At 37.5% G+C, this 25,523-nt stretch overlaps 3 protein-coding genes across 7 annotated transcripts in view; all 3 read right to left on the bottom strand.

The window, feature by feature from the left end:
* trip10a (thyroid hormone receptor interactor 10a) overlaps positions 1-6,341 on the bottom strand; it is a 28,420-nt gene extending 22,079 nt beyond the window's left edge. Inside the window, exon 1 of one of the 4 annotated variants that reach the window (XM_077213471.1) lies at positions 6,005-6,341. In XM_077213471.1, coding sequence (XP_077069586.1) covers positions 6,005-6,028 — 24 coding nt within the window. In that variant the 5' untranslated portion in view covers positions 6,029-6,341. The remainder of the gene's footprint in view (positions 1-6,004) is intronic. The other 3 variants (XM_077213470.1, XM_077213469.1, XM_077213468.1) reach the window with 3 other exon arrangements.
* Positions 6,342-6,374: 33 nt separating this feature from the next.
* Positions 6,375-13,560, bottom strand: LOC143722193 (vascular cell adhesion protein 1). Of its 2 annotated transcripts, XM_077213454.1 has the most exons (10): positions 13,328-13,560; positions 11,254-11,496; positions 10,819-11,148; positions 10,376-10,618; positions 9,343-9,594; positions 8,913-9,242; positions 8,552-8,794; positions 8,230-8,457; positions 7,890-8,141; positions 6,375-7,704 (listed from the first exon to the last, which is right to left on the bottom strand). In XM_077213454.1, the coding sequence occupies exons 1-10, from the start codon at positions 13,383-13,385 to the stop codon at positions 7,538-7,540; spliced, it is 2,346 nt and encodes a 781-aa protein (XP_077069569.1). In that variant the 5' UTR covers positions 13,386-13,560; the 3' UTR covers positions 6,375-7,537. The 2 variants fall into 2 exon arrangements, with proteins under 2 accessions (XP_077069569.1, XP_077069570.1); XM_077213455.1 differs by lacking the exon at positions 10,376-10,618 and having other exon boundaries at positions 13,328-13,522.
* A 254-nt stretch (positions 13,561-13,814) lies between these two features.
* On the bottom strand, positions 13,815-25,246 carry angptl6 (angiopoietin-like 6). The gene is made up of 7 exons (XM_077213484.1): positions 25,139-25,246; positions 23,270-23,775; positions 21,989-22,126; positions 21,679-21,886; positions 16,267-16,460; positions 14,158-14,428; positions 13,815-14,075 (listed from the first exon to the last, which is right to left on the bottom strand). The coding sequence occupies exons 2-7, from the start codon at positions 23,750-23,752 to the stop codon at positions 13,891-13,893; spliced, it is 1,479 nt and encodes a 492-aa protein (XP_077069599.1). The 5' UTR covers positions 23,753-23,775; positions 25,139-25,246; the 3' UTR covers positions 13,815-13,890.
* Positions 25,247-25,523: the final 277 nt, after the last annotated feature.

Below are 25,523 nucleotides of genomic sequence, written 5' to 3'. Positions count from 1 at the left end.
TCACTCACAAAAATAGAGCGCTTTTCAACTTCAAAACAAAGCCTCGTGAGGCAGTTGTTTACGTCCAAAGATAAGCTTCTGTTAGTTTGAAATATAAAAAGAAAAGTATGTCAAAAATATTTTTTTTTTTTTGCATAGTGACATTACAAAATTCTCATTATTATGAAGTGAAAAATAATCTCATTGCCATTACTGTAAATAATAGTACTTTTTTTTTTTTTAACTGTGATGCATAGCCTATTTAAAATAGTATTTCCCCTTTCATAAAACAAGTAATGCAAAAAAGTGCTACGTGGGGTGTTTTTTTTTTTTTTTTTAAACATATCAAGCCAAGGCACTTGACAGTTTAAGGAAAAAAATATAAAAAGCCTTCATTGAGTCTTGGCTTAAGCATTTAAGCATATTTTTCCTTAAACTCTCGATTGCCTTGGCTTATGTTTTATAGTATTGGACCTTTTTTGCATTACAGCAGGCTACTGAGAATTTGGGGGTTAAATAAAAATTATATAATCTTTTAAAATATCGTAATTTTCTTAAAAATGGGCTACGATTTTATGTAATTTATTATATATTTTTTTTCTTTTTGGGTGAAATATAATGGGCATTTCTTGATAGTTTCAATGAAATTCACAGAAGAAAATTAAAATGCTAAAGGATTTGTTTGCACCAAACATTTTATTCTGTCATCATTTACTCACCCTCGTGTCATTTCCAGATCCATAAGACTCTCGGTAATCATTGGAAACAAAGATATTTAAATATTTCCTCATAAATTTTGTCTGCCTATTGAAAATCTAAGTATACAGTAATCAACAATTTTTAACTTCAAAAAGTACATCGATTTTTGGATCCATGGACAGAAATAATGAAAAGTATTTTTTAGTATTTTCAACTAAACCTTGGCACAGTGCCATAAACTTTGTTTCGCAAAGTTTCCTGCTTCAGTATTTGTAGATTTTTAGACGTTACTATGGTATACAGAAAAACAATGATAAGGCCTGCATAAGCTTTAAAGGTTCTTATTGGCAAAAACATTCAACGTTATGCAAAGAGTCCATATTTACATTGTTCTTCATAACCGCTGCAATTCGCTCTGACATGCTGGAAATCAACTTCTGGGCCAAATCCTGATGATGGCGGTCCAACCTGGCCTTATTAGTGCTCGGAGTTGATCACAATTTGTGGACTTCTGCTTGTCCACTCACCTTTTGAGGACTGACCACAGGTTAAAATCTCAATGTAATGATCTCTGATCCACTTCATTATTAATCTTGCCTTGTGACACAGTGCTTAACATATTCACTATGGTGCTTAATCACACCAAAATTGCACCTGTGTGGTTGGCAGAAGTATAGTAGCTCTTGCAGGATGTTTTGATACTGTGGCGAGCAGGACGAGGACGAGGGCCGTGGCAGGACGGCGCGAGGCGGTGCCGTGATTACTGATGAGCGACACCTGCGTGACGCACCGGTCTCGTATCTCTCACGGAGGAGCAGAAGCGTAAAAGGAGGAGCGACGACAGTGGAGATCAAGAGGGGAACAGGCCTGGTCTTATGTTGTGTTTTGTTTGTTTTATTATATGTGACAGCAGTTGTCCGTGAGGTATACATGATACATATATCATTCTTTATTCCTGGCAGTGTTTTGGGCAAAATTTTGTAAGATCCCACTCCGTTGGGTAAAAAGCAACCCCACACATGGATGTTCTCAGGATGTTTCACTATTGACTCGACACAGGACGCGTTCACCTTCTGCACACAGTTGATTTTCAGATGTCCCAAACAGTTGGAAGAAAGTTCAGAGAAAATAACCCTGCTGTCCAGCCCTTGTACTTCCTGCAGAATTTCAGTCTGTCATTGACGTTTTCCTTGGAGGGAAGTGGCTTCTTTGCTGCTCTTCTCGACGCCAGGCCGTTGCCCAAAGTCTTGGCCTCACTGTTTGTGCAGATGCACTCACTCATGCCCATATTGAGCAGCTCTGCACCGGTGGTGACAGGATTCCATACCGAATCCTCAGGAGGAGACGGTCCCGGCGCTTGCTGGACACTCTGGGACGTCCTGAAGCCGAATTCACTGCAGTTGAACCTCTCTCCTTGAAGTTTTTAACTCTTTCCCCGGCCGCCATTGATGGAATTTTCCAGTTTTCCGTGTTTTCACTGTTAATCGGTAGGGGGCGCTGTTACACATCTTCTGAGAGAGTACTGAATATCCTGATCAAAACACGTGCAAGGAAGATGCAGAAACAAGCGATATCATATGTAATCATATGCATATGTAAAATAACATGATCATCAACATTAAACAGCATATAAATCAAAACTGCCTAATGTTACTGAATGAAATGTCGACCCAGGACGGACTTTAGGACTGTGTAAGCATTAGGGGTGTTGATGGACTCGATATTCCATCTATGTTTTGATCATCATTCTGAATCAGATCTGGATGTAGTCTTTGACAAAAACATGATTTAATAAATTTTTGCTCAAAATTTAGCTTTTTTATGAAACTTTCAACACACATTCAAGTGTTGCTAAAAAATAATTCATGAAGCTATAATGAAAATTACAGAGGCTCTGTTCTTTCTTTTGATATATGGAATGTTCAGATATTCATACAACAAAATATTCTGAAATTGTTGTGAAAATGATTAAAAACGCTGGCGGTGGCTGGCAACTTTTTTTATTAAAACGCTATGTGGAAAGAGTTATTGATTCAGTCAATGGTTCTTTCAAATGCAATATTCTTCGCAGCAATTTCCTCGCATGTGAGGCCATTTTCATGCAAAGCGATGATGGGATGGCTACACATCTTTCTTTGAAAGTAACCATTGTTTGCTAACTTGAACACCATGATTGGAAGCATTTATTCCTTCCGTTTATAACCATCAGTCTGCTCTTATAATCCAAACAGAATGATAGAGTGAGTTGGCCTGACTATTGCTCGTTCACACTCTCCTATGAGCTGATGATACTCTGGTCATTTTGTGCCAGAAAACATTTTTTTGGGGGGGTCAATTAAGCTTTTTGCAAATATTTAGAGAGCAATTCTATTCTATTCTAATGATTATACTATTCTGTTCTTTTCTGTTCTAATGCACTGAAACAACTCCCCTGGATTTGAATCAGCGGAGGCTTCAAAACTTCACACCAACTGCTATCATCACAATCTTTAAACCAACAGAGATTCCCTCTGCAAACATCGTCAATCTATAAAAACAGTCCTGAGCACAATTTACAGCAGGGTTCCTTTCATCTGTAGCACTGTATTCGGCCCATTCTTGACCCCTCCCCTTGTACTTTACTGCAATCATTAACTCCCCCTCCCCACAGTGCAAACTAAAGCTATTCTCCCAGCCTGAGCAGAGAGTAACAGTCTACAGCCTCCACGAGACGAGAGTACACAGCGAAATACCACTGTCCTTCCATATACTCTGACTCAATAAGGAGCCTGTTGAGCGGCATTTCTCAAGACATGCAGAAAGAATTCAAACAAATACTAAAAATCAACAAAAATCAGCCACACTCCCATCGGTACACATCTGAAATCTTGAGCTGCCAAAAATAGCAAGTGGTTTAACAGCAAAGGAGTGGAGAGATGCCACAGTGAGTGTAGCCATGGGAATGGCACTGAATGAGTAACCCAACCAAAACCAATTACGTTAGACATTGCTAAGAGTGACGGTAAACCAAAGCCAGACTTATGAGAACCAACGCATGCCCTTCCCCACTTGGACCGCCTTAAGTGTCTAAAGCTGAGAAACAAGTCCACACGAACACCAACTTTCACTTCTGTTTACTACAAAGATGAAACTTCTGTAACTTCCCTGGTTGTAGCATCCCTCAAAAAGCACGCAAAAGGGAAACTTTCTAGTGAAGCGGACCACAAAATAAACAGCAACGTGAAGTGAAATTTTTATGAAATTAGGGCAAAACTAATTAGGCTGGTGCAGTAGAAGATGGAAAGGGGACAGCGGACAGAGGCCTAAGGGGAGCAACAACAGCAATGAGGTCAAACAATCTCCACCCACTTCAGAGCAACGCTCCATTTGCACACTGCAGGCATGTGGAAGGGTCTGTGTAAAATCGGTCTCTTGTCGAAAGAGGTGGGAACCTCTGTGCAGATGGGACATAATGCGATGGCAATGCAAGAACTAAAACAGGCGGGATGAAACACAGCTGATGATGATGCAATCAGAAACAAGCTCTGACTATTTCTCTAAACTAATTCCACCTTTGTGAAAGTGCAACTTTCGGGTGACAAGACTGATGTGGAGCCGATCATCGTGAACATAAACAAATGCAATTAATGTAACTATAGAAAGATCATCAATCAGGGACTGTTTATTAAACTAATCTCAAAATCTACAGAAAACATTCAAATCGAGCAACAGAAATGATGAATTATCAGCTAGCAATTCCCATTAGCAGGAGACTATTAAGTCTGTCTGAGCAGATAAACGAAGCCAAAACATCTTTACAAAACAGACAAAGACTAAGAAAATAAAAGAGAGTAGGCCACTAAACACAAAATTGTGACATTTATGGTTAAAGTTGTTGTTGGTTATAGTTCACTCATGTCATGTTGAATAAACATATCTCCCAAAATAAAAAATGGATGGATGGATGGATACATACATACATACATACATACAGATCTATCTATGTACACATGCATGTATGCATACAGTACCGGACAAAAGTTTTGAAACATTCATATTTTAAATGTTTTTGAAAGAAGTCTCTTTATTTGGTCAGAAATACAGTAAAAACAGAAATATTGTGAAATATAATAACAATTTAAAATAATGGTTTTCCATTTTAATATACTTTAAAATATAATTTATTTCTGTGATGCAAAGCTGATTTTTCATCAGCCGTTACTCCAGTCTTCAGAGTCACATGGTCCTTCAGAAATCATTCTTATACGCTGATTTATTATAAATGTTGGAAACAGTTGTGCTGCTTAATCATTTCTATAACCTGTGAAACTTTTTTCAGGATTCATTGATGAATAAAAAGTTTTTTAAAAAAAACAGCATTCATTTCAAATATAAATCTTTTGTAACAGTTTGGGGACAGTATTTTTTAATTTTTTTTCTAAAGAAATGAATAATTTTGTTCAGCAAGGATGTGTTAAATTGATAAAGTGATAGTAAAGATTTATATTGTTAGAAAAGATTTCTATGTTGAAAAAAATGCTGTTCTTGCGAACTTTGTCTTCATCAATGAATCCTGAAAAAAGTATCAGAGGTTCCAAGAAAAAATATTAAGCAGCACAACTGTTTCCAACATAGATAGCCTAGTAACATATAATTAAATCAGCTTATAAGAATGATTTCTGAAGGATCATGTGACACTGAAGACTAGAGAAATGGCTGATGAAAATTCAGTTCTGCATCACAGAAATAAATTAAATTTTAAAGTATACTAAAATAGAATAACATTATTTTAAATTGTAATAATATTGCACAATATTGGTGTTTCTTGGGTATTTTTAATCAAATAAATGCAGGATTGATGAGCATAAGAGACTTCTTTCAAAAACATGACAAATAGTAATGTTTCCAAACTTTTGACCGATACTGTTTGTATGCATGCATGCATGTATACATACATAGCCTACTTACATCAATGTTAAAAAGAGATTGTAGACGGTGACTGGGCCGACTCTGATAATAAGAAGTTAACGGCGATACTGTTGTTGTTGTTGCTATGATTCTGCTCAACTTTGTGTTAGAGCGGATGTTCACATTAAACGTGGCAATTAAACAAATTAAACGATGACAACCGTGTGGTTCGACAAATTAGGTCATAAATCGGTTTCACAATTTACCAGATAGTCTTTTCGTGCATTTATCTTCTTCCAGTTTGCAAAAAAACAATTGTTATAAATCACGTTTACGCCCATGTATTTAATCGAGAAGTTCACTGGTGCCATTGAATCGGACTCTGACTTTCTGAAACATAAAAATTAAACATAAAACAGAGTTTATCCTCCGAACTTACCCAAAGCTCAGTGCCCCAGTCCATGTTCAGCTCTCCTACCACTTTCTTTCCCTCCTCTATTAGCCTGAAAAGTTATCCCTATTTACAAGAGTAACATATGTTTAAAATAGGATCAAAGAAAGCGACTCATATCTTTTTGCCACGTTCACGCGCAACAGCACATATAACTAATCGGTATGGTTCTCCAGCGCGAGCTACTTTGTGGCGGCACAAATACTTTTCGTTGCAGAGCAAGAAAAGGATCAACTGGATTTCATTGCCGCGTCACTCCCAGATCCCTAATTCTTAAAGGAGCCGCCGGATCCAGTTTCCAGCTTTGAGACTGCATGATATCAACAGACGGAGTGAGATAACTTCAACACAGAGAACATGGCGTTTATGAACATGACCTTTATTAAAATAGCAATAAAATAGTACCACCACAGGTCAACGATCAATCAATACATACATCCTGAAACCATTTTCCATTCATTTTATTAATCAGTAAAAACAATTTCTTTTTGCTGTTTTATACTGTAGCCTATCTATCATACCTATCATATCTTATAACTATACTGTAATCTGATATCATACAATGGTCAGCTAACTAGTTTGAATATATGAAGCCATGCAAAAATACATTAAAAAAGTCACACAATAATATAACTTGAATATTTTTCTAATATTTATGTTTTTACTGAGAGTAACGTTTTGCATGTTTTGTTGGGCTTTAAGTTAAAATGATGTAGTAAGTAGTTTGATCTTTCATTATTATTATTTTTACAAATCTGCAAATTAATTTTGTCTAAAAATTCTATTTCAAAACGATTTGTACAGTGCTTTTATCCTTTATTGCATCATTATTAAAGAACAAAATAGGCATGTTACTATCTGCCAATACAGAATTTAACTACAGATCTGTATTTATGCATACACATTTCTAACAACTGTAATAAGTTATGTAACACACAAGATCTTTTTTTCTTTTCACACAGGCTATTAACAAAACTTTAAACCCACAATCTCACAACATGGGTACCACTTTTGTACAGCAAATAAAAGTCAGTGGCATAGGCTAACCAACATACAGGAAAACATTTTGTTGTCATGTGATAAGGTAGCTTGATACGCTTCAAACGTTTCTTTTTGTATCATCTAAGACATTCTTCTTTGACACTGACACATAGACATACATGTGACAGTGCATACTGCTATGAGCTTTCTCTCATTGAAAGACCAGTTTCACAGACAGGGCTAAGATTAAGCCAGGATTAAGCCTTAGTTCAATTAGGGCATTTAAGTAGCTTTTGTAAACGTGCCTCATAATACAAACACATTACTGGTGTTAATCTTGAGACAAAACAATGGCACTGACTTATATTAAGATGTGCCAGTGCAAGTTGCTTTCAGTTAAAACAGCTCAAACATGCATTTTAGTCTGGGACTATCTTAAGTCTTGTCTGTGAAACGGGGGGGTAGATAGCCCACCCGTTTTTATCGAACGTATCTGTAATCTGAATGATGTTCAATAGGCAATATCCTCTTTGTTCAATGTTAGCATTTGCCTCCATTGTTTAACGGAAGCATTTCACGCTGATTCGCTGGCTGTACTTGATAACTTCCAGTTGATTTATTATTTATCCACAGATAGATAAGTAATGCGATGAATATAAGCGGTGCAACAACCGCTATAACAATTAGAATGTAGTTTGGAGATTTGCCTAGAAAGGAAAAAGCAAAATGTAGGTTCAGTTAATATAATCTCATATAAAACTTAACATATTTAGCATAACATTAATTTTGTGGTTAAATGACTCAACAGTAAAATATCACATAACCAAAATCTGTTGATATCTCATGGCATGGGGAATAAATATCAGATTATTATCACAGTAGTAGCCCTAACCTCTTATCTCCACTTTGAAGGTCTTGTCCCCATGTCCAAATTGATTCATGGCATGGCATGTATAAACTCCAGCAGTAGACGTGGCTGCCTTGATGTTTAAGATGTTGTGGCGCCTCCCAGTGGGGATGATCTCATTTTTAAAACTCCACGATATTTGAGGCTCTGGGATACCAGTCGAATTGCACTCTAAGGTTATATCGCTGTCTTCATCCACAACAAACTTGTCTTGGCTGGCATGAAACACTGGGGCATCTGTGGTGGAAGTAGAACGTTATCTTTTTTATTTCAGTGTTGGTTGTTAAAGAAATATATAAAGTAGTCAAGAACATTTTTTCCGTACGCAGGATAGTTAGATTGAATGTAGAATTCACAGTTCCGTGTTTGTTAATTGCAGTAAATTGATACAAGCCACTATCATTCCATTTGGGATAATAGGGAAGCTCGATAAGTTTTCCATCTTTGTAGAAGGAGACATCAGGCTTTGGTAATCCATTATCTTCACAACGGTGTTGGAAGAGTGTTTTCTCTTTTACTTCGTAGCTCCCACTGCAGTTCAGCTTTGGAGGGTCTATTTTTGTGAAAAAATGTTTAAAAATGTGATAACAGAAAGACAATCAGACACAAAACATCAGGTTTTAACGCAGAAGAACTCTCACACTTACACTCCACTGTGATGTTTATGATGCACGTGGATTTGCCATGTTCATTACTGGCAGTGATTTCATATTGGTCAGAATCATATGTGTTAAAAAGTATGGAAACATTGAGTTGGACTAGTGATGATTTGCGTCTCCAAGAGATGTCTGGATGAGGGTTACCCACTAGAGAATATGAATTTGGATATGAATCCAAGGAGGTCCCTGTCGTTGGAGACCAGTCCGGACAATTTGTAATTTCTGGCTCATCTGAAAAAGAAGAACATTGAAAAAATAAAACATACTTATCGGTGTATATTTTAAGAGCATTTCTAGCTTTTTTACATGTGTGAAGAATCGAGATAAAAACTATATTTTGTTTACTAACAATATACAGTAATGCGGAGAGGATCTGATGTGACTTTAGGAGGAGGTTGAGCTCCTTCTTCTCCCAGTTCCAGCTTTGCTTCACACCAGTACTGAGCTCCATCATCAGCTCTGTCTGGACGGATCTGGAGTTTAGATGTTTTACTGACTGGAGTTATGATGGTGTCAGTGAAGAAGGTTTGATTCACCAGAGTCTGTCCTTTGTACCAGTTGACAGTGAGATTCTGAACAGGAGCCACTTTGAGAACGTCACACTGGAGCTCATACTGGTTTCTCTCCATCATCGGTCCGTTGTGATTCACAGTGCTGATGGACACACTGTCTGGAGTCTCTGTGGAGGAATATTTACACACTGATATCTGCAGTCATGAATGTATAGTAGACATTTCTGAGAATGAATATATAAAAATATCAATAGCAGAGAAACTCACTGTAAATAGTCACTGGGAGAGTCACTGTACACTGTTTCTTATTATAGTTTATGTAGCAGTATGGCTCTATGTCCCATTCTGTCAGGTTTGACACTCTCCATGTGATCAGACTGTCTTTGCTCATGGGCACTGCTCCCTCACTGGCTTCCCATCCCATTCCTGTATGCGGGACATAAGTTTTGCAGTCGGCTGAAACAGGACCGTCGTACTTCACAACAACTCTCTGTGGGTTGAGCTGAATTGGACAGTCGTCTATAGAATTGGATGTGATTGAAAACAAATGAATCTCCATCACAGAATAACAGCATCATTTATAATCAGTTTATCTAGTAATAAAAAAAAACCCTTTCCTTAGCAAAGTGTGAGCAATAAAATAGTCTTGCTTTAGGAGCCAATTACATTGAACACATTTAAAAACACGAGATGCAGGGCAGTGGAATGAAAAAACGTTTATTTTAACTATGTGGCATTCCTCTCTTAGGGGACACTCTTAAGATCCTCTGTGGTCAAAATCGACGAAATTTAGTTTTTTAATTAAACGGATGTACAATTTGTTTCAAAAACACTTTTTAAAATAAAAACATGTATTTATGAGGGGATTTCATTTTACTAGACAATATTCACCTGCACATTTATTCCTATATAAAATAATACAAATATTAAAAATAAATGATTATTATTTTCAGTTAATACAGTGATAAAGTTAAATACAGAGCAAATGTATTCAATATCCAGTGACACCGAATGCAGATTTGTTCCATCTGATGTGAGAACCAAAGAAAATCAAATGGAATACCATGTTGCAAGATGCCTGTATAGCCCTATATATGTATCCGGTCTATCCCTATTGCTTAAAAGCGTAGTTTCGGACAATATCAGACAAACACACAAAAAAATGTGTAAGCCTACAATAAAAAAACATAGTTCCTTTCTGTAGTATTACTGTCAGTATTTCTAAATAAAACTGAAACAGCTGTCGGAAATGATCAATTAAATTAACTCACTTAGAATGGAAAATAATAGAAATAGTTACCTTGTATGGACACTTTTACACGTCTGGTGGTGCTGTCTACAGAATTGTTTGCAATGCAGTGCAGATCCTCAGGTGTTGAATCTGTTATAGTAAGATTTTCTCCATAAACTATATCAGTTGTGCTGAGATTCCAGCTGATTGTTGGTTTTGGGTTTCCCTCGGCTTCACAAACAATCACCAATGGATATTCTCGAAACACAGTCACTATGGAGGGCAGTTTGGTCTCATTGATGATCGGTTTAACTGCAGGAAGGAGCAAAAAATAGTTTAAGAGGTTTTGAATCTGCACTGCATCTTACTGCTTTTGCCAACTTTATTGTAGGGAAGTAGGCAATTTCGGATACAGCCACTGTGTTACATGGTAAGTGCTGCAACCAAAAGTCTGATTTGGACAACAGAAGTTCTTAAAAGATTAATCATAGAAACTGATGGATCTTACTTACAATATACAGTAATGCTGAGAGGATCTGATGTGACTTTAGGAGGAGCTCGAGCTCCTTCTTCTCCCAGTTCCAGCTTTGCTTCACACCAGTACTGAGCTCCATCATCAGCTCTGTCTGGACGGATCTGGAGTTTAGATGTTTTACTGACTGGAGTTATGATGGTGTCAGTGAAGATAGTTTTATTCACCAGAGTCTGTCCTTTGTACCAGTTGACAGTGAGATTCTGAACAGGAGCCACATTGAGAACGTCACACTGGAGCTCATACTGGTTTCCCTCCATCATTGGTCCGTTGTGATTCACAGTGCTGATGGACACACTGTCTGGAGTCTCTGTGGAACAGATTTGAGAGGTATTGATTTCCACAGTCCTGAGTGAATTCCGGAAAATAATTAGTTTTGCATGATTTGAAATAAAACTCTGAAAAAAAAACTCACTGTAAACAATAAATGAGAGATTCTGTGAACACTGTGATTCATTAGAGATAATGTGACAAGTTAGCTGCATCTCCCAGTTTGTCGCATTACCACTTTTGGAGATTTCTCCAGTGTTTTCCAGCGTGTCATTTGATCCCTCCCAATTCAAGACAAAATCATCTGTCATGTTAGCGTAGCAGTTCACTGAGAATGAAGCTTCATATTGAACCACCACCTCAGTAGGGATGAAGGAAATGGGGCAGTCTGTCAAAAGAGAACAAATACAATCTGATAAAACTGATTTATGTGAAAAGTAGTATTAGAGTTCATTAAAAGATTTAGTAAAGCTGTAAACAAACATTACTTAAACTGAACGCCTACTTGACTTTGCTACAGACTTTTTTATGCTTGATGTGACAAAATCTGATAAACATCCAGAATTTAGCATTCACATTTGTGACCCTGGATCACAAAACCAGTCTTAAGTAGCACGGGTACATTTGTGGGAATAGCCAATAATACATTGTATGGGTCAAAATGATACATTTTTCTTTTTTGCCAAAAATCATTAGGATATTAAGTAAAGATCATGTTCCATGCAGATATTTTGTAAATTTCCTGCCGTTAATGTGTAAAACATTTATTTTTGTGAGTGAATGCAGCACAATCGCGAACATAAATGGACTACTTTAAAGGCGATTTTCTCAATGTTTAGATTTTTCTGCACCCTCAGATTCTAGATTTTCAAATAGTTGTATCTCGGCCAAATATTGTCCTATCCTAACAAACCATACATGAGTGGAAATCTTATTTATTCAGCTTTCATGTGATGTATAAATCTCAATTTCCAAAAAAATGACCCATAAGACTGGGTTTGTCATCCAGGGTCACATTTCATGAATTGTGTGGCTTGTATTTACCCAAAGAGAAGAATAGCATATACAGTGACAGCATATACACCTCATGTCATTCTAAATCAGTATGACTTTATTTTAGCCTGTGATGAGATGAGTCATTTTGACTTCAGTGGTTTGGTGTGTTTATAGTGGTTGTTAAGGTATAAGCATTAGCTTTCTTTTTTTTTTTTTGTTGCTCATACTTATGGCTAGGAAAAGCCACCCATTACTCTGAACTGCAGGGTCAGTTACATACAAAGGAGTAAGATTTAGAGATATTAATATCCATCGAACATAATTGACAAATCGTGTGGCTTGTTGGGCAGAGGTGTGCTATTTTTTGTAATAAGCTTGGAAACAACCACCTACCAACCTTTTGAATGCTTTTAAAAGATGCCATTTACATCATTCAAAAGACCATAGTTACTATATCAATCTAAAAAAAAATTATCTACTCACTAATTAAAATCAATATTCAGTTTCTATAAAAGTTCATGAAATTATCTGATTTCCATTACAAGATAGTAGAAGTAAAACTTCATGCTGATTTGTACTCGGCTTTCGCCAAGATAAGCACCAACTAAGACGTAGCTTTACAGTAACCTATGCTTCTCCATCCATTTACGCTTCTTTCCAAATGGTGATGTGAATCTCCTTCTGTCTGATGTTAATAGCTGCAGTGTATTTGCACACACAACGGCTGTAACCACAGTGTTCCCACGTTGAGTACAGAAGAAAAAAAAGGTCAAAATGTGTTAATCTTTTGGGCGTTAGAAGTGTGAAACCTACTTGAAGGACTGTAGGTATGTGCTTTAGTTTCTGTTCAGAGACTTAACAACTGGCACACCCTTCAAAATCATTCAAAAGTTACAAAGCTTTTGGATAGTGGAAAAAAAGGTAGACTACTTGTGTCCGGCTTTAGAAATTAATATCATATATCAGATGGAACACTTTGCCAAGTTCCATAGCTTTAAAACATTATATGTAAAAGAACATGCAGATCTACCAGCATCATCTATGAGACCATCTCAAGAAAAAACTGATTTGGGTTTAGAAGAAATTGGGCTACAAAGACATGAAAGAAACAGGGTTACAAACATTATGAACTATATCCAAGGAAGACTTTTTGGCCCTTTAGCCATGACAATTACTTAAAGACATGACTGAAACCACGGAAAGACAAAATGGTGAGAACTTACCGCTGTGAACAAAGGAGATCATCAGCAAGAGACCTATCAACCGTTGAAGCAGAAGCATTGTCGACACAAACAAATTACTGGCAGTGATGAAGCGGTAATGCTAGAGATGGTTGATAGATGATTGATTGCTGTTGAAAAGGATTATTTTCTTCTAACTGTCAAACGCATGGTGTGATGCATGTAAGCTGGCAATTGAACAGGAAATCCTGCTCAGACTCACATTTTAAAAGAGGAAACGCACAAGTGTGAGGCAATGGTTTTTTCTTAAAAATTTGTCACAAAAAGAAATTAAAAATGTATAAACGTTTTAGAAATAAATACTGTTATATTGTCTTACTTTTATTTCGAGGAATAAAGAAACAAAATATAAGTTTGCATGATACTCTGGTAGTGACTAAAAATATGTACATTTTATATGCAATTATACAAAAATAAGACATTATATATTTAACAGTTTAAACACAATTCAGTCTAATGCAAATATAACCTGAAGCTCATTTAGTGTCACATCTTTGTGAAAAGGTACAGTAGCACTCTTTCTGTCTGCTGAGTTTCAGTTCAGCTTAGGCGGGTTTGATCATCATGGTCACTTTCTTTAGGGCGTACGAGCCTCCGTGGAATTCCGCCCAGTAAACGCCATCCTGGTATCGACTTCTGTAATGGCCGCCTCTGTACCACACACCGTTCAGGTTTGAGTGGGCACACATGTGGTACCACCAACCGCCCTTCTGGTAATGAGCGCAGTTACCTATGGAGGACACAGAATGTGGCTTTTAAAATAGTTTTAAGGACAGAAAAGAGGGAGGGGGAAAAAAAAATCGACTGATCACCTGAGTAAGCATCATTATCGCGGTCCAGAGTAGTGAACGCTTTATTGTTGTGCCATGAGAGAGAGTCTCCTGCACTGCCTTGGTAACTGCCTAATCGTAGACGATACCAGTCGCTCTCCGCTTCCACCTGAAAGCTGTCGTACTCCGCAAACACCTGTCGTCCTTGCCAGTCTTCCATAGCTACTCGCAGCTTGTACTTGGCCTGAGAGGTGAGCCAGTACAGGTGCTCCAAACCCAGCCAGTATTCTCCATCCAGATTCCCAAAGCCTTGCTGTGTATAGGCAATAGATAGTATTTAATTTTGCATTAAAAACAACATTGTGTGCATCAACAATTCAAATTATGTGCATATTTGTCCATGGACCCTGTTTTGCGGCTTATGTGGCATTATGGCAACAAAGTGTGGAACGCAAGGGTTGAGATGATCAGTTGTGAAGGGCCATTGACCAAGGGGCTGTTTACACGAAACTGTTTTCAAGTTAAAATGGAAAACCTTTTATACGTTTTGGCTATTCTTCTACACCTGAAAACTCAAACTTTTGAAAATGGGTTTCAAAGTGCACGTTTTTTGATAACCATACCGTTATCATCTGTGTAAACTACACAAAATGTGAATTTATGAAAATTATGATGTCATGTGCATGCATATTACACGTTCAGTCTATAGCTATGCAGTGTTTCTTTACAAAGTGACATCGCCAACTACTGGCCTGGCATGAATAATACAGTGTTTTTAGTCGTTTTCGAAAATCCGTGTTAACGGGATCGTTTTGACGTCTGTACGCGAAAAACGCAAAGGAAAACCCTTTCTGTTTTTAGTACCTCGTTGTTGTGTAAATAAAACAGTAAAGACCCTTGTTACCCATGGCTCATAGGAAATACACTACACAACTTGTAACTTAAAATGTGAAGGGATTTTAAAACATCATACACTTGCCGTCTTTATAAACAGTTACAGAGAAAAAAAATTACATCATACACTTGCCGACTTTGTAAATAGTTATAAAAATGGGAAAAAATGGACATCATACACTTGATGACTGAGAATCACACACTACCAAAATTAAAGTCAGTCTGAACCAAAGTCCCTTTAAGACAAGTCATTTCACTTGGTGGCCATCTTTGAAACTCCTCTCGGTCATGCAAGTGCAGCTCCTATCTCTTTAAATGGGGAAACATCAAATTCTCCAAAGCTGTTCACCAAGCTTAAGATTAAATTTCATTTTTGAAATCACCAATGAAATCTCACAAAAACTCTCTCATAAATTTTGTTTCTAAACGCTCGAATCATAACAGAAAATGTCATTTTTCAGGCTGGATCAAGCTAATGCGCATACGAAAAGGAACGCGATGACTCTACCAATCGGCGATTGGCTGGAAGGCGGGACTTATTCCGCCATATTGAGCTTTGCACTTTTCCCCATTCAAAACAATGCGAGTGACGCGTCTTGAGTTATTCTATAGTCTTTGTTCTGTCTGAACACAACAAACTCATGCAGAAACAAGTGGCTTGTTGCTAGGAGACACATGACAAATGAAAACAATATGTGTTCTAAAATCAACTCAAAACATCAAACATGACTGATCTCCTCAAAATGGATGGAATCACAGTACGTACGATGTAGATTAAAAAATAATATCTGTCAACTCTCAAATCTGCAGACTGGCTCTGACATTCGTCAACTAGCATCAAGTAGATGGCGACAAATAGCTGTCTTTATGAGTGAGTCATTAATTTGTTCATTTAAAAACACTGATTAATTCGGGAACCAAACAATTACGTGAGTCACTGTGTTATTCACTCAAACGATTTGTTCAAACACACTGATTCATTCAGAAGCACAACACTGATACTGTGGCTGCATCTGAATATGTATTCTTTCCTACTATATATCAGACAACAAAAAAAAACAGTATTTGAAAAGAGTAATGTCCAAATTTACAGTTCTCATAAAACAGTAGGCAAAAAGTACATGGATGACCAACTACTTCCAGCGAGATTCTGAAGTGTGCATCCTATTTACTATCCCATGAGTAAACAAAAGAGGATTTGTGAATGGCAGTGAAGCAAGACAACACCTATAATAGCAAGTGTTTTGTTTCATGCACCTTGTACTGCTCCCAGGTTCTGAAGAAGTTGACTGAGCCATCCTGTCTCCTCTGGATGACGGTCCAGCCGCCTTGAGCTCTGCTCTGGTCACACCAGGCCTGCAGCAGACGGTTAGTGTTGCGTGGTCGCAGCAGGTAGATGCCGCTGCTCTTCTCTCCTGACTCCAGCACATGATGACAGTCATGCCACGGCCCTTTAAAGGAGACACTGGGCTGCTCATTCATATTTACTACATTTTCACATCACAATCAACTATACTACTGGTCAAAAGTTTGGAATAATTAAAGGTATAGCGGAGGATTTTCTTTTTCCGGGTGGGTAGCCTATACTATTGGTCCACCTAAGTGTCAATCATTCTGGTGATATGTTTACGTAAGGCCGTCGTAAGTGCTCGTCCCTTCTGCGCATGCGCACTTTCAGGTGTATTATGTGTGATGAGTTACGGTTTCAGCCATTCCTTTGAAAATGGCTGAGGGTCGAAAAAAAAAATGTATACGAAGTGTATGATAAGAAGAGAAAGGCCGCAGACTATAGAAACAAGACCAGAGTGATTTTGGGTGAATATTTCACACGCTGGCATGCGCTAAAAGCACAGGTTGGGCTGCCCACTGATGCCGCAGTCGCGAAGATTCTACTAGACAGGTAAAGTTTGTCATGCTATTTGGAGAAATCCATTTAAAATCACAGCTAGTAAAAGTTAATGTAAGCTATGATTAGCGATGCTAGCCCTGGCACAAGTCATGCACTGCGTAGACACGTTAAACATCTCAATTTGTCTAAAGTAGCCTTGTGACCAAATGGTAAATGGTATCACGCTGAAATATTCCAAAACCTTGTGTGTTCATTTTCGATAATTACAATGTGTTCACCATAGTATTTATTACACAAATGCAACAAGCTACTTCTCCATTGCATATCATGTCTTGAGTCCTCGGTCACTCTACACGTTTAATAGGCGTTTCCTCTCGGGAGAAAATAGAGTGTTGCGCATGTGCATTTTTAAAAAATTTGGAGAGGGCGGGTCTTCTCTAAAATTCGGAAAGATCCTCCGCTATACCTTTAAGATGTTTTAACGTTTTCAGAAAAAAAAAAAATCTTATGCTTACCAAGACTGCATTTATTTGATCGAAAATATAGTAAAAACAAATGTTGTGCAATAATATTACAATTTAAAATAACTGTTTTCTTATATATTTTACAATGTAATTTATTCCTGAGCATCATTACTGCAGTCTCACATGATTCTTCAGAAATCATACTAATATGATGATTTGCTGCTGGGTTATTATTGGTATTGGTAATCAATTACTATTAATAGTTCTTGCTATTAACAATTTTGGATGATTTAATCAATCCTTGCTGAATACATCAATTAATTCTATCTCTAAATCTTACTTACCTCAAACTTTTGAATGGTATGGATCATGACTTCCACAAAAATATGAAGCAGCACAACAGTTTTCAACATTGATTACAATAAGAAATGTTTCTTGAGCGAATAAGAATGATTTCTATAGGATCCATTTAATTTGCTGTGCATTTCTAAGAAATATTCCTGGTGTTTCTTCATTGATTTTATTTGTGAATCAAAATTTAAAACAAAATATGTTTTCATGGGAATATTGTTTTCTATCTTCTTTGTCTTTTGTATAAACTATAACAATAAATAAATGGCATTATCCTTCCATGAAGTGGCATCATTTGGTGGGAAAACAACCAAAAATATCACCATGTATTAGCAATGGATCGGATGAATTCTGTGACGATTTGTGTTATTAGTTGGTTTGTCTCAATTCAAAAAAAAAATCGCAGTAATCGATCAATCGGTCAAACAATCGGCATGATTCAAATTGTAACACTTTACAATAAGGTCAGTATTAGTTACCTATATTACTTAAAATGAACAAACAATTAACAGTGCTTCTACTGCATTTATTAATCTTAGTCTATGGTCATTTCAACGTTTACTAATACATTTTTTTTTAAATCCAAAGTTGAATTTGTTAACATTTGTTAATGCAAACTAACAATGAACAATTAGATTTATACTTAATGTTAAGAAAAATTAATAAATGCTTTAAAAATATATATATTGGTCATTGTTAGTTCATTTTAGCGTGTTTTATTGTAAAGTCTTAACACGAACGTGAAGTTGCCTCTCAATCACACTCTGAGCAACTTTAGCTCTACACCCCTGACCTTGTGACCCTTCTCTTTTTGTCTTAACTTTTAGAGCACTAGAGAACTTTTAGAGAAGCTAGGATATGGGTGGATTCTATGGTTGTAAAATTAGATTCCGCATTTGTTTTGAGCACATGAGATGTGTTGCAGAACAGACAGTGTGGAGGAGCTGGACGAATGGTAAGGAAGGGCTACTCTGTTGGTTCAGAAAGCAGCAAGGTCAGCAAGGTCATGATCTGTATACTGTATACAGGCTTCTCTCCGACTTATCAGCTCACCATAGAGGAATTCCCACTCCCACAAGCCAAAGAATTTCACCTACCCAGCCCATCACTGCCATCTTCTAGATACGGAATAAAATCTAAAAGAACTCGTTTGCATTGTGAGATTTATTTATAAAATATATATATCTAAGTCTTTCATTTTTAAGACTTTTTTAATTGGCTTTACATGGTGCTATCTGTAAACAATTCAAACTAAAAATTATAAAATAGGGGGAGGGGAATTTTTATCATTACATTTTTTAATTATGTTATAAAATGATTTTACAGTGTTATAAACTTATTCAGCATTGCCTTTCACCGTCTCCAAAGAGTTCAGTCTTCTATAATGTATGTCTACATATGCTCTAACACCAACACCTACCCCATCCTTTAAAAACTTTTCGTAAGTTACAAAGTAGCTTTTGGCTGTTTTAGCATGAAATTGTTATTTAAAGTTACAAAGCACAAAGTCACTCCAAAGGGAGTTTTTTTTCTCTATATCAATAAGCATTGTTTCTGAACTTTCCGAAACACCTCCATTGTAGTCTTGAGTTTTCTTCCGAGAACGTACACATCCCTATATTCCTCACTTGAATCATTTTCATCCCAGGCATGCAAACAAAAAAAATATAAAAATTGGCAAGGCCTAGTTAAGTTAGTAGTGTACGGAGCCCCTAAAGGGACATGGTATTGGATGGGGGGGGGGGGGGGTTTCATTGTATTCTCTCACAGAAGTTTTGCGTTCCCCAAGAGACTTTGCGTTCGCTCAAAAGCATTGACATATACTTTTTCCTCCCATGTTGTCTTTCCACCAACTTGTCCCTTTTAGGGGCTTTTTGAAGTAGTGTGTTAAACCTCGTGGTTATGATAAGGGCCGTGGCATTTCTAAAAACAGCTGTTGACCAATCACAACACACTTGTCCAGACGACCAATCAGACCACACTACGCTTTTTGGAAGGAGGGGCTTCATTGACACAGGAACTAAACAGAGCGTTATTGACAGACTGAGAAGAGAGGTGCTGCAACAATAGCCGCGTTTTCACTGAAATTACCCAGAACAATTTGTCCCAGAAACTTTTTTTTACCCCAGACCTGTTGCTGTATGAGTTTCCACCATAGTCTAAAGTACCGTGAAGATTAGCCAAATTAGTCCGGTGACATAAGACTGTGCGCTACTTTACAGTTCCCGCTGGAACTTTCATCCTCTGAATTTAAGCTTAATAAAACTTGAACCTCGTCGTCAGTCCATCTGTCGTATTTTTAAAACTCCATTGTTGATTCTAATAGCAAACAACTGTTACTGCATGCACCGCAACAGATTTGAAAAAAATGGCGGTTGAAATAAAATGCTGTGTGGCGTCAACCAATCAAAATGTGGCATTAACTCAACCAATTAGAATGTTCAGCGCCCAAGTCCCACCCCTGAAAGTCCCTGAACTTTGAAAAGGTACTACTTCGCAACCCGGGACTTTCGGAAGGGGAAATATTTATCCGGAACTTCATCTAGACCCTGGATCCTGCGGTGGAATCACGCCGAGAACCACCCCAAAGTCCCTAGTTCCTGGGGAAAGTTCCAGCGGTGGAAAAACGGCTAATGTTAAATATGTGGGGACATTTTTTTAATACATTCAAGTACGAAAAGCTATTCTTCTAGTAGTATATGAGTCGCCTGTAATTTATGAGTCAGCTGTAATCGACGGCTGTAATTTGGGTCTGTTAAATGGAGACCAAGTTTCCTGTAATCTCACACCCGAGTTGGTGAAGGCAAAAGCATTGCATTGTAATTCAAGGGTTGTGTCACAAAGCTTTTATAAAGGTGGTGATTACCATGCATGTGTTTTGTGCATGTGTGTGTGTGTGTGTGTGTGTGTGTGTGTGTGTGTGTGTGTGTGTGTGTGTGTGTGTGTGTGTGTGTGTGTGTGTGTGTGTGTGTGTGTGTGTGTGTGTGTGTTTGTGCTAATACATCGCTTTCAGCCTGAGCGCAGCTCTCACAGTCCGTACGTCGTGTGAAGACTAATGAGGGTCACCACCTCTGATAAGACACTGTTTGGAATTCTCTGAGATAAAGCTTCCTGACTACAGGTCACTAACACTCAAGGCTATTGAACTCCTACATGATGAAGCACAGATAGTTTCATATAACCCATATCTGAGATTCTCTCTCTTCTGCTGAGGCAGTTGTCACCAATTGCTTATACTTTATGTTATAATTTAGAACAAACACCTAACCTTAAATATTAAATGAATGCTATTGCTTTTCTAAGCATTTCCTAAGATTTTCCCTTGGTGGTGGATGATAAAACGGGCAAAAAAATCAATCGAAGGAGGGACCACATTGGGAGGGCTCTTTCGACTTTATTTAGTAAGCCCTGGCAACCACCCTGAACACCCTATAAACAGCATAGCAACACAGTAAGGGCCAGATTTACTAACAGCTTGCTCCAGCACAAACCCTTTTGCCGTTAAAAAACTACTTTTAGGATTTACAAAAGACACGTAGTGAAGAAATAGTGCTAAAAAGGTGTGGACAGAGTTATTTTTGTGGCTGACCTTATTGAATATGTATTTGAAGGAGTTTCGCTTTGAGACACAAAATTTATGGGAGGAGAGTATTTAAATGAATCACGCTAGGTGATTTACTAAAGTTTGCACTAGTCATTTTACTGTTGTTTTCACCATTACAGATCTCACACAGAACTTTCCACTCCCATCTGCGCTTTTTTGGAATGCGCTCTCACGCTAATTTGAACTTTTAACATCTATGGAATCTTTCCATTGAACAAAAGTTTCTTTATACTAGAAAAAATGTTCTTTAGATTATTAAAACGTTCTTCACACTACGAAAAAAATGAAACATTGAAAGGTTCCTTGGGGAACCAAAAACTGTTCTTCTATGGTATTTCTGTAAAACCGCCTTTTGGAACCTTTATTTTTAAGAGTGAAGCCTTTAGGGGTTTTTATGCTACCTGGAGATTTAGTCACAGGGTAACTGATGAAAGGTGTGTCAGTTGGTGGACTGGGAGAGTCGTCGAACGTCTCCAGCAGGTCATGAGGACTCTGTTCCTGGTGCAAATGGACACTTTGGTCTCTTTGGACATTGCTGGCAACTTCTTTAGTCTCGGTGTTCTCGCTCAACAAACTATTTGTCTGTTGAACCAGAAGTGGTGCGGCTTCCTGTAAAGAGATTCATAAGAAATTTCACTTTCAGTTTTTTGAACCTCTGCATGCTTGTGGGTCATTGTGGAAGAGAAAACTGAAAGCTCAGATGGCTCTTACCTGCGGTGTTTTAGCGGGATTCTTGAGCTGGCACTGTTTCTCCAGATGTGTGATCAGCTGGCTCTGGTTGCGCACTAGAGAAGTGAGTGTGTCATACTTCTTTTCCAGGTCTCTGTAACTGCTGGACACCTGAAGCACCTGTCAGGATTTGTCATCAAAGAGTGATCAAAATATTACAAAAGTATAAAACTTCATAAGTGGTCCAATTATAAAATACCGTTCCATAAAAATAACCTTTTCAATACATCCCTTGAGAGAAAGAAATGCATTAAATTGTATTGAATGTGCACTTGTAGTGTACTTCAAATCTTAAAGTGATGGTTCACCCAAAAATGAAAATTCTGACCTCACTTTTTTCCCTCCATACTAGTCAATAGTCAATGGGGCCCATCAACTGTTTGGTTACCAACATTCTTCAAAATATCATATTTTGTGTTCTGCAGAAAAAAGAAACTTATACAGGTTTGGAACAACTTGAGGGTAAGTAAATGATGACTGAATTTCCCTTTTTGAACTATCCCTTTAATAATAATTTAAAGGTATAATATGTGACTGCATGCATTTTTCATGCATCTCCAAAAGCCAGAACATTGTTGATTCTTGTTTTATTACAAGTTCTCTTTTTGCCAGCTGTCTATCTATCTAATTGCCCACAGAACACAAAGGTGAATAAACCATAAGCCAAGAGGAAAAGCCAGGAGCTCACATTTGTCACTCATGCTGCGTTCCAGGCGAGGTTAGACGTGGGACTATTCTAAATTAAATACCCCACTTCAGACTTCAGTGAGTTCCATCAGATATTTTTGATTCGACTCACATTTTGACCACATGATGTCACTACACACAAGGAGAGCATATCTTTTTTTGAGTCAATTATGAAAAAAAAACACAACATGAAATCGCTTTTATAACAGCTGACGAGAAGCAAAAACGTAGGTATTATTTTATAAACTTAATGTCTAATGTTAACGTTTGTTTTTACGTTATATTCTCATTGGGAGCAGAACTTGCCGATGGAAGACGTCAAATGCCGCGTCTTGCTGAGGTAGGGGTTGGTCGATCTACCGACGAGTTCACAGGTATAATGTCCAATTTGAGTGCACGTTCCAATCATTATTTCCAAGAACGAGGAGGAAAAATCCAAATTCCGAGCCTGTCTAGAACGCACACGCACGGGCGAGTGACGTATGTACGCAATTTCCCGCGAAAACCATCCAGACAGGTAACACAGCTTTCCATAGTAAATCCGTGTTAGACAAAAACATGTTTTTATAAAGCTACCTGGGATGTTGCGTTAAGCACCAAACTCTCGAGCCGCCGTTGCTCCAAAGCATGATCCTTCTTCTGGATGATCTCGTTCAGCAGTTGTGCGTAGAGTTCGGTGATGCGGCCGTTCATGCTGACGCTCTCCCGGCGCAGGACTCTCATCTCATTGGCCAGTACGCCTTCCTTCTCCAGTTGCCCACGCATTATATCCAGCTGTTCCTGCTGCCGGTCCAGCAGTGCGCGCAAGGAGGTCATCTCAGAGCGGTTGACACGGGCAGTCTCGGTGCTCACGCAAAGTGCCCCTGTTAACTTCTGCTGAGGTACGATGAAGGTGTAGGAACAGCGGCTCGGCTTATTCTCTGATGCTCGAGACGGCCTTTTGTGACTGGCATCACCCTTGGAGGTGTCTGCATTAGAGGGTTCCGTGAGGGCCTTTACAAAGCACGCCCCAGCAAAAAACAGCAGGAGAACCCAGGCACGAGTCACTGGAATCTCCATGAGTGTGCTGCTGTTCCAATGAACTGTCCAAACAAATAATACAAAGTCTTAGAAATTTACACAATAGCATAAATCTCAAATGAACTCTGTTAATACAGTTTAACTTAATTTTAAACGCACTATATTAGCTATTCCTAGCATATTTTCTTTAGTAACTCAACGTTTAGATCAAAACTGACTTAAATTGTGAAGTGTTGTGACTTAGCTTTAGCTACACTATGATACATACATCAGATGACTGTTTAAGTTTATCTATGTTTTTGTATCTGTCCCTATCTAAAAAAATATTTTTAAAAAATTGTAATAAACAGTTACTGTAGGTCAGATGTGTTTAATTTTCGACTGAGCTTAAACCTGATAGACAGTATAACCCTTTTAACATTGTAGCATCCACGAGTCGGTCAGTTATGAACGGAACTGAAGAGACCTGCTGTTTTTGATGCATGCCAGATGTTTCTGTTTAACGATTGGGGGGTAAAACACAGTTTTGCCTTTTCTTGGGTTAATTAGCATGTCAACAGAAACAGAGCCGGGGGTCAAGCCATCGTTTCATCTGATCGTCAATATCAATTGCTAAAGTCAATATACTGATGAAAATGACAGCTTTGGCACACATCATAAACGTCATAAGAAATTAACAGTCTAAACACTGACTGAGACAACTAGGCCTACTTAAAAACAACTAAAAAGACCATTGATGTCTATGATGTCTAAAAAATTGATGTCTAAAAAAATTACCAAAACTAATAGCAAAAGTATGTTGAAATGTTAATGTAATGTAAATGGAAATTATCATAATATATATTTTGAACAAGTTTCACTCATTAAAAAACTGCATTGTTCAGAACATACACTGTAAAAAAAAATTGATGATCAATAAGTTGACCACATGTTTTTACATTGCTTTAACTCATCATAATAAGTCAAGCAATTTTCAACTTTCTTATGTTAAACAAGATTCAACTAATGTCTAAGTCAGTTTAATGTGATTTAAGTTGAATTTGACTTAAACATCCAAGTTGATTGTACTTAAAAATTTAAGGCAGCAACTATATATATATATAATTAGTGCTAATCGTGCTTAATCACATCTAACATAAAAGTCTTTGTTTACATTATATATGTGTCTATCACACACATATTTATACATACATATATACATTTGTGTGTGTGTGACAGACACATGCACACTCACACACATATATATTATATATATAAACATAAAAATATACACACACAAACTTTTATGTTAGATGCTATTAATCACAATTAATCGATTTAACAGCACATATATACTGTATATATATATGGAATTCCAACACAAGCACACATCATTTATGTAAATTAAAAAAAAACCTGGGAAAAAATAACAAATATTTCTCTTACCTCCTCAGTTATATCACCAGATGATCTTCTATTTTATTTTTGGTTTTAACTGATTACCTCGTCCTCCCGACTGATGCAAACAAAATCTTCTGATCTGTGCGTTATATAACTAAAATATTATAATATCACTGAAAAAGCACTATCATAATGAGAAACACAGTTTAACCATGGCCTTTGCCGTTAATAATTGAACAGGAGGACTGAAGCAGTGGATGTCTGGTCGGTGCTCTGGCTGGTCTTCAGTGGTGATCTTCAAAGGCAGTGGGAGACACCCAGACTGACAGTAAACTTTTAAAGCAGGATAATCAGCTCCTGTCAGAGGATCTCTAAACAAAGAAGAGTGTAATTACAAACCATCCTAATGAGACCAGCCCCCCTCCTCTCT

The sequence above is a fragment of the Siphateles boraxobius genome, unplaced genomic scaffold (genome assembly GCF_051911475.1).
Source record: "Siphateles boraxobius isolate OS27281-9 unplaced genomic scaffold, OSU_SipBor_1 66, whole genome shotgun sequence".
Taxonomy (NCBI): Eukaryota; Metazoa; Chordata; class Actinopteri; order Cypriniformes; family Leuciscidae; genus Siphateles; species Siphateles boraxobius.
Note: the sequence above shows the minus strand (reverse complement) of the source record. Positions and strands in the feature narration are given on the sequence as shown.